Source organism: Terrapene carolina, unplaced genomic scaffold, assembly GCF_002925995.2.
Source record: "Terrapene carolina triunguis isolate 2854851 unplaced genomic scaffold, T_m_triunguis-2.0 Scaffold42, whole genome shotgun sequence".
NCBI classification, from domain to species: domain Eukaryota; kingdom Metazoa; phylum Chordata; order Testudines; family Emydidae; genus Terrapene; species Terrapene triunguis.
This window is the reverse complement of record NW_020664393.1, coordinates 5,798,887-5,808,611: the sequence shown is the minus strand read 5'-3', so window position 1 is coordinate 5,808,611 and position 9,725 is coordinate 5,798,887. Positions and strand designations below refer to the sequence as shown.

Here is a 9,725-nt window from a genome sequence, read left to right as displayed (position 1 = left end):
CACACACACACACACACACACACACACACACACACACACACACACACGCAAATACAGTGTAGTACAGTGTTAAACATAAACTACTAAAAAATAAAGGGAAAGCAGCATTTTTCTTCTGCATAGTAAAGTTTCAAAGCTGTATTAAGTCAATGTTCATTTTGTAAACTTTTGAAAGAACAACCATAACATTTTGTTCAGAGTTACGAACAACTTCCATTTCTAAGAAGTAGACTAGTCATTGCGCTTCATTGGATGCAGTGATTACAATTTTGACTGATCCTTCTAGAGAGTGCACAGCAGACCCGCCAATGCGGGGGGCAAAGGGGGCAATTTCCCAGGGGACCAGGCAATTTAAAAGGCCCCGGGGGCTCCTGGCCGCCGCCGCCAGCAGCACAGCGGAGCTAAAGCAGGCTTCCTGCCCGCCCTCACGCCGCGCTTCTCCCAGAAGCGGCTGGAACGGCCCTATGGCCCCAGGGGGGGAGAGGGGACTCCGCAGCTCCTGCTGACCGGGAACTGAGGCCAATGGGAGCTACGGGGGCGGTGCCTGTGGGCGGCGGTGCACGGTGACTCCCTGAACCCCCCCGTGTAAGAGCCACTTCCAGAGAGGTGTACTGGCTCTAGGCTGCTAGATCTACTCAATGGAGAGGGTAACTGGGACAAATTAGTGGGTGGGTGGCAGGAGGAGAGAGGAAATGAGGAGGAGTGTGAGTAGGCAAGTATGGGGGTGGGAAGAAGAGAAATTATGGGAGAGGTGTTCATAGTGGAATGTGGGGAGTAGGACCTGGGGGAAACTGACTAGTACCCTCTGGTCATTTTATGCTGCTTCCGATTTGGGTAAATTAGCCAGAATGTACTGCTGAATCTAGCCCAAAAAGTTAAAATTACATATAATATGTAAAATATAAAGATTGATACTACATATCTTGAAATCATTAGAAATATCACATAGTAACATTATTTTGGGTTTCTTGTTTAGTGTTCATGTATGAAATTTTTAATATTTTTATTTTAAAAAGGAAAATCCTGTATAAAAACTATGAATAACTGGAGAAGGATTGAAGTACATATTGGTGATATAATCTTAAAAGAAATCCAAATGTATTAAGATATGGAAATGCACAGATAATGCACCTTTAACTCTAGAGGTGAGGTTACTAATTCAATAATGACTCCAGCCTGTGGTGACACCATCGGGGAAGAAAATCTAATGTGTCTTTAAAAATCAATTTAATTGAATTAGGGACTACAAATACTATAATACCCTAATCATCATTGTATGGGTTCTTCATAACGTTACTATAAGGTGGATTTAAGGTTGTTTGGATACATCTATGCATTTCCATGCCTTAACATGGTTGGACTTCTTTTTAAAGAATCCTTTGAAAGTTCTATGTTTGTGATATTTGTTTTGGGATAATTCATGTAATATATTTATACATTTAACAAATTACAGGTGCTCCAGGCAGCGCGGTAAGGGGGCAGGGGTGTTCGGGGTGGTGGTCAGGGGGCAGAGGTGTGGATAGGGGTCGGGGCAGTCAGAGGGTGGGGATTGGGGGGTTGAATGGGTGCAGGGATCCCAGGGGGCAGTCAGGAAGGGGTGGAGGTTGGATGGGGCAGCGGGGGGCAGTCGCGGGGGGGGTTGGGGGCAGTCCGGGGACAGGGATAGGCGGGGTGGGTGGGGCAGGGGTCCCGGGGGGGGGGCATCAGGGAACAGGGGGAGTTGGATGGGGCAGGAATCTTGGGTGGGGGGCGTCAGGGGCGAGAAGCGGGGAAGGGAATGGGGGCAGGGGCCAGGCCACGCCTGGCTGTTTGGGGAGGCACAGCCTCCCCTAACCAGCCCTCCATACAATTTCCTAAACCCGATGCGGCCCTCAGGCCAAAAAGTTTGCCCTCCCCTGTCCTAGTTTGTATGGTTTGATTGTATTTTTAAAAGTTCTTTAGCAGTTGAAATAGAAAAAGAGTACCTTTTATCCTTTAAAAATATTGTAAAACATCTACCCAGCCAGCCCATTTTCATAGGGCAATTTGGTAAGCCTCAGAAGTTCAGATGAGTTTTTCCTTCTAATTTGATACTGATTTTTATTTGTTTGAGCTAACTACTTTAACCACTGGTGCATTACTCTGCCTCTACTGATGAATGCAACCTGTGCAAATACATGTGGATAATGGCAGTACTGTATTTCAAGTACTGCCATTGATATACTTTAAATACTAAATGGATGTAACCTTAAGGGGAAAAAAATCCAATATTTAAACAGAAAATTAATGTTTAGAAGATAGACATGTAAATTATTTTCTCCTAATGTAGATTATATGTGAGTGATTGGGTTGTGGTAGGGATGGAGATTTTCTGGTAGTTTCATGCAGGTTTTGTTTTTGTTGTGTTGTTTCTAAATAATGTCAGAGGCACTCAGAGTAGCAGATGGGATGCCTGTTTAAACATCCATTTGCATTCATCTTGAACCTCTACGGTGTGTGTAAGAGCTCTGAAAACTCATATATAAATCTATTTTTGAAGCCCATACAACAGCAAGCATATGACTGCCTGTGGGTTGGATTTATCGACACAATAATTTTCTTCAGCTCTCAGTTCCTTTTTGCCTGTAGCATTTGACGGAACTCTTTTTAATGAATTCTTCCAGCCTCACCACAGGTTAAGTGGTCCTAGTTGATATTTCGTCAATCTAATTAACTAGTTAAAAAAGGTTTCATTTGAGATTTATCCTCAAATGTTTTGATGTGTCTTGTTGCTGTTGGCTCTATGAATCACTTGGCTTAAAAGGAGCTATTGTTTTAAAAAGAGTAACATAAAAATGATTTGATGTATGAAAAATGCTTGTAAACCCTTGTATTAAAGTATCAGAACACTACGAAATTGATTGGGTACCTTATTTTGTGTGGTATTTTGCAAACATTTCTCTTTTTGATGTTCTGTCTGTATCTGTTGATTGAATGGATGGCCTTGATAATTAACTTTATTTTCCTCTCCATCCCCACAAATAGAAGACAATATAGAAAACCTCTGCCTTGCCTGCACCAGTCTCCATCAAGCCTTGGAAGAAGGAAATATGTTTGGAAAGAGATTTAAAAGAAGAAGTGCGCTTCTGAAGATATTGTATAAACTAGTTGACATTGGTTCAGACCCACTTGGCCTGAAACTGGCAAGAATGATTCTGGCTGTAGGTCTTTTCTTAAACTATTTAGTGATATGAAAGAGTGCAGTGATTCATGTATTCTGTATGTGCCATTGAAAACTTTTATCTAATTTAGCATTCCATACTTTAAGGATGTATCTACTTTTGTGTGATTGAAGCTTGTGTAGACATATCTGAGCTAGATTGAATCTAGCTAGGTTGGGCATCACAGCAGTAAAGTTACAGCAGCATGGGCTTCTATATGGGCTAGCCAGTAGAGTAATTATCCAAGGTTTCGTGTGGGATTGTACAGCCCGTGCTGCCTGAATGTCACTGCTCCAGTGCCTGAGCTAGCTTAGATATGTCTACATGAGCTGGACTTGCACCCTGTGATTGCAGGATAGAGAGATCTGTAGTATTTTGATCTGCTAAGAATCAGAAGACTAGACAGTAGAAATTAAGTTCAGTTTTATAATACTTTGTACTTAAATAAAGCAACTTTATCTGAGGATATCAAAACATCTTTATTAATGGTGGGTAAGTATATCCCCCATATGGGGGAAGTGAGGTTAAGTTACTTCCAGGCCAAATCAGAAAGTCAGTGACCGAACTAGGAATAATACCCATCTATTCAGACTCATTATTATTTTATTTTATTATTTATTATTTAATTGAATTACCATAGCATCTAGAGGCCCCAACTGAGTTGGGGACCCCATTGTGCTAAGTCCAGTATATGTACTTAGTAAGAGATGGTCTCTGCCCTGGAGAGCTTGCAATCTAAACAGATGAGACATATAAGAGAGGGAGAATGGAAATATTATCATAGCCATTATACTGATAGGGAATGGAGAGACCGAGATTGTGACTTGTCCAGGGTCACACAGGAAATCTGACAGAACTAGGCATTGATTCTTGAAATCCCAGGTTAGTGTCTTAAAGCACAAGATCATCCTTCAGGTCCATGTCCTGTGCTCTAATCACTCTGCCTTTCCAGTCTTTTTTTCATTTTGTTTTTGTTTACCTAGGATTCCAAACTTAATGAAAATTAGTAATTTCTACAACTTTACACCAAAGCTGAGATTTTAGTCTAAACATAATAGAAAACTAAATGTTGAATTATTAGCACAACTCAAACTAGAGAACACGGTCATTGTTATGGTAAGACAATGATACTTGTGCTCCCATGTAGTTTCAGAAGTGACTTTGAAATTCTCTACTTCCTTATCAGTGGTAATGTCATGAGTCCTCTGATCCAAGCGTGAAACAGCATGTCACTGCTTATAGGAGTATTACATTCCTGTTGTGTAATCTCTGTAAAGGCAGGGAAGCTTGAGCAGAATTGTGTTGTGGTGGTGGGTTCAGAAAATGGTAAAATGAAGTAAAAGCATCATTACCTTTGCTTTTGCAATAAACAGCTAACTAGAGAGAAGGGGCAAATACTTAGTAACAATTTATTTTTAAAAAGAACAGGAGTACTTGTGGCACCTTAGAGACTAAGGTGCCACAAGTACTCCTGTTCTTTTTGCGGATACAGACTAACACGGCTGCTACTCTGAAATTTATTTTTAGTAAATACACAAAAATAAAGTTAAACTACCTTGCATCATAACTTTCCCCGTTTTTAAAAAAAAAAAATTGATTTGTTGGTCACACCTTATAATTAATATAATTCAAAACCTTACATAACAGAAATAGTTTGCATAATGTGTTACTAAGATTAAGGAGAGTTTAGTCAATTTCCCATCCCATCCTTTAATTCAGCATTGTTGTAACTGGGAACTTCAATTGTATCACGCCGTGTTTCTTTATCTGCTAAATTTAGTTGCTTTCCCCTCACTGGGTTCCCCCCGAGTATGTATCCACAGATGCTTTCTAGTATCGGGTCTGCTTTCTGCTTACCCACAAAACCCTGGTGGTTGACAACCTGAACAGCTTCTACAGTGGATACAGTTACAGTGGATAACTCCCCCCCACCCTCTTTAGCTCTGTATGCTTGCTGCTTTCCTCTGCTTTGCACATTGCTTTCTTCTACTGAGCTGGGGCTGGGGCCATCCCCTCCCTGCACTGCTGCTGCTTTTTCTGCATAATCCTCTCCTGAGATCACAGAACAATATTCCTTTTTGCGGCGAGTTATTATATTAATCGCTTTAGACATAGACAAAATGTCATTTCCCCAATGCTGTTGAAGTATTATCCAGTACACCAACTCCCAAAATTCTCTCCAGATCTTCCCACTCCACGTGTACTTCAGCCAAAGGTGCAATGAATTTGTATTGCCCCAATGCTAGGAGTTCCATTAGAAAGTAAAAAAAAAAACACTGAAAGGTTGCCATTGTATCTTTACAACTTTCAGTTCCCGTTTTACAGTTTCCTACATTCTTTCCTTTGATCATCTTCTCCTGTCAAGTTTCTCTCCTCTTGAACTTAACTGTTTAATATAGTCCCTGAAGTTTGAGGGCATCTTTCATGGTGAAATACATTTTCATATCATATTTTATTTTCTAGCATAGAGTTTAATATACAGCTCTCATATTCTCGTATGACCACTGTATTGCATAAACGGTGGATCCTGCTTAAACAGAGAGAGAGGGATTATTTTTCTATGCTATAAGAATGATTAAAACAAAAAACCTTGCAAACTGGTCAGATAAAAATCTTTTAAAAACTGATCCCAAGTAGCATGTATTGTATTTTTTAAAGAGTAGTGTAGTTTAAATTTTCTTAAATTGTTTTAAATATTGAGGTGTTAGAACTTTTGAACTCTGAACCTCATTCTGTCCTATGGAAGTCAGTGGTAAAACCACCATTCACTTTGGTATCAGATCAGGCCCAGTCTGATTAGTTGTCAATACCTTCTATAGGAACTTTAGAAAGTCCACATGCTGACAAGATTACTATGATGTACTTAACTTCTAAAATATTATGTTTTCTTTTACCCCAAAATATACATGTGATTTTTGTTTCTCTTCTTTCTCTTCTCTCTCTCTGTAGCTGAAAGTAAGTGGAAAGAATCTGCTCAATGTCTGCAAGCTTGTATTTAAAATTAGTAGAAATGAGAAAAATGATTCGCTCATTCAAAATAATAGTCTATTGGGTATGTATTCATTTTTATATATACTAAAATAAATGTTGAAATACAGTAGTAAAAATGCTTGTCCTTCAAATGTTTTAGAAAAATTATGACAGCTGACACTAGCTGTAACTGTATTCTAAAAATGTGAGCATTATGGACATGATGGACAAGCGTGGGAGTGATGTGCAATCCTGTTTTTAATTTGTGTTGTTTTCAGTAAAACTTTTACATATCTTATTAACTTAGGCAAGAGGTGGGCAAACTACGGTCTGCGGGCCAAATCCGGCCCGCAGGACTGTCCTGCCCAGCCCCCAAGCTCCTGGCCCAAGAGGCTAGCCCTGGTTCATCCCCCACTGTTCCCCCTCCCCTGCAGCCTCAGCTTGCTCGCTCTGCCGTCGGCGCAGTGCTCTGGGCGGTGGGGCTGTGAGCTCCTGGGGCAGCGCAGCTGCAGAGCCCGGCCTGACCCGGTCTCTGTGCTGCGTGGTGGCGGCGGTGGCGTGGCCCGGCTCCAGCCAGCACAGTAAGGGGGCGAGGGGGGGGCGGGGCTGGATAGAGGGCAGGGGTGGGGAGCGGGGGTGTGGATAGGGGTCGGGGGGAGAACAGGGAGTTGAATGGGGGCAGGGGTCCCGGGGGGTGAGGCAGTCAGGAAGGAGGGGGGGGGTTGGATGAGGTGGCAGGGGGCAGTCAGGGGCAGGGGTTCCGGGGGCAGTCGGGACAGGGAGAAGGAGTGGTTGGATGGGGCAGGGGTCCCGGGGGAGCCATCAGGAATGAGAGGAGGGGTTGGACGGGGCGGTGGGAGTCCGGGGGCGGTCAGGGGACAGGGAGCGGGAGTGTGTGTATGGGGCAGAGGTCCCAGGGGGACTATCAGGGAGCAGTGGGGGTTGGATGGGCAGGAGTCCCGGGGGGGGGGGGGGGCAGATAGGAGGTGGGGACTAGGCCACGACTCCCTCCCCTAACCGGCCCTCCATACAATTTACGAAACCCGATGCGGCCCTCAGGCCAAAAAGTTTGCCCATCCCTGACTTAGGCCCTTCAAACATGTCACACACATGCTTAACTTAACGAATGAGTATTCCCATTGAAGTAAATGGGACTGTTCACCTCTTTAAAGTTAAGCATGTGTGTTTGCAGGATTGGCCAGATCATCCCTTCCAATTGTAAGACCTATGGGAGAAGGGTCCGGGGAAGGAAAACTCCACAAGGAACTCAGTAGAGTTCAGACACAAGGTGTCTCAGTTCAGGGTAGTTGCACCTATATTCCCCCTCTGTGGTCCAGCAAGGGCACTCACTCTAGGCTTCCATCTCCCCAGCCGTGTCTCCTCCCTTTCTGACTGGGTTATTTCCAGGCTGAACAGTTCCCTGACTGTACTATGGTGTCCCGAGCAAAGACTGTCTGCCTAAGCAGCTCTGCTTCACTTCTCTCCTTGCCAGCAGTTTTATAAGTTATTACGCAGTTCTTTCTAAGCAAGCACTTTTACAAGCATTACAGAGAAAACATATTAAAACAATAAGCATACCAGAGATCACCCCCTCACTCCAAAAAGGGCTCTGTTTGGTGATTAGTTCTTAAAAGCCCACACAAGGTGTTTTTTTCCTATGGGTACAAGTTTATCACAGCCTCCCAAGAACCCAGTTCTGATGGGGCATCAGTGGGCCAAAGACCTTCCAATGCTTTCCTGAGGATTGGGCGCTGCCAGACCAGAGGTTCTGCCAGATTGCAGGATTAGAAAGAAGGCCCTGAGACATTAAGTGAGGCTGTTTAACCAAAAATCCTTTCCTTGTCTGTTGTTCCCTGGAAAATCCAATTTGAATCAGTATATGTGGTGATGGTAGCTCTGTGGAAGTTATTACACTGTGAGTGAATTTGCCTTCCCCCTCTTCCCCTCCCCCCACTTCACTCTTCTTAGTTCCTGGAGGGCTGTGATTCCCCTTCCTCACGGAAATACATACGGTCATTCATTGTATCAAAAATGCAAATACTTATGTACTATTGAACTCCTAAAATACTTAAAACTTAATTCAGTAAGGATAGACAGATAAAGCGTATCTGTGTCAGCATCATCGTTTAGCTTTTGGTCCCATCTTCCCATGGCTTTCTTCATTACTTAGTTAAAAAATGTGGGGTGTTTTTTGTTTTTGTTTTTGTTTTGTTTTTTTGCTGGAAAGGTTTATAGCTTTGGATTGATTTGTGGATGGAGGAATGGCTGATATAAGACATAAGAATGCTTTGGAAAGTTTTTTTCCTATTGTTTCAGTGATTTATTTGTTTGTTTATTAAATATTTTACTGGCATGCAGAATATCGACAGGAATTAGTAAAACAAACAGCTGACTTTTCACCAAAATGCTGAAAATGACTGGAAACAGAAATTAATGTTAGTTTCTTTTTAACTGATCCAGTTATCTAGAAATTAAAGGTTCAAAAACTGACCTCACGTTTGTTTAATAAGTAAGAAATATCCTCAAAATTCTGATTACTTAGTTTTGACTGGGAGATATAGAGGAAATAATGCAAGATGAAAATGATATTTTGGGCACATTTACTCCTCCTATTGTCTCTTCACCAGCAGTTAGCTAGCAAATTTAAGCTCAGGCCTATGCTGACATTACTGATAATGCTGGTGTATAGGGAACACTGCAATAAAAAGTCATTGATTTTTAGGTGCCTCAGTTTTTGGGTGGCCATCTTAAAGAGGCCTTATTTTCAGAAAGTTCTGAGCATATACTCTCTGAAAATCAGGCCCTTTTAAAGGTGTCTCAAGTTGAGCATTCAAGAATTGAGGCAAATAAAATCAGTAATTGTTTTTGCAAATCTTGGCCAAGGATTTTAATGATGACCACGGTGCCTACAAAGCTTGTATACATGTCTTATATTTCAATAATTAGCCCTGGTTTCTATCCAAATACTTTTTGTCCCATCCATTGATGAGAAAAGTATGATAAACACTGTAACCCCAGTTTTCTTTTGCAGTTAATCTTTTTAAGACTGAAGTAGTTCAAATATAAATGTCAGTCTTTCTAAACACTAATATTCTTTTTTTTAGATTCTTTGTTGGAGATCCTGAGATTTGAAGATCTACAAACAAACAATGAGGCTTTTCTCTATTGCCTGGGAGCAATAAAATTCATTTCTGGAAATGCAGTACTCCTTAATGAACTGGTTAACAAAGGAGCTGTTGAAATATTCTTTCAGTTAATGAAGCAGATTAATAATATTAAAGAAAATGACACACGTTTCTCCAACTTGGGCCACCTATTAGTCCAGGTCAGCATCTATTTTTATTTTAAAAATATAAATACAAACTTCAATGACCAAATTAAAATTAAATTAAAGCAGCTAAGTTGTGCCTGTTTACATAAAAGAAAAACTGGCCCTAAGTATGTGTAGACTTCATTGAAAAACGGCATTGTCATGAAGTTGTTCGTGGCCAAAATTTAGGTTTGTGGAGTACCTTTGTTTTGTGTAATTTTTTTTTTTAAAAAGGTTTTAAAAAATGTTTTTGTAATTGCTTCTTG

At 41.5% G+C, this 9,725-nt stretch overlaps 1 protein-coding gene across 1 annotated transcript in view; it reads left to right on the top strand.

Annotated features, from left to right (window-relative positions):
- The window catches only part of ARMC2 (armadillo repeat containing 2), a 102,761-nt gene that overhangs the window by 46,193 nt on the left and 46,843 nt on the right, over positions 1-9,725 (top strand). The window contains exons 8-10 of the mRNA XM_026653745.2: positions 3,004-3,179; positions 6,129-6,231; positions 9,254-9,474. Coding sequence (XP_026509530.1) covers positions 3,004-3,179; positions 6,129-6,231; positions 9,254-9,474 — 500 coding nt within the window. The remainder of the gene's footprint in view (positions 1-3,003; positions 3,180-6,128; positions 6,232-9,253; positions 9,475-9,725) is intronic.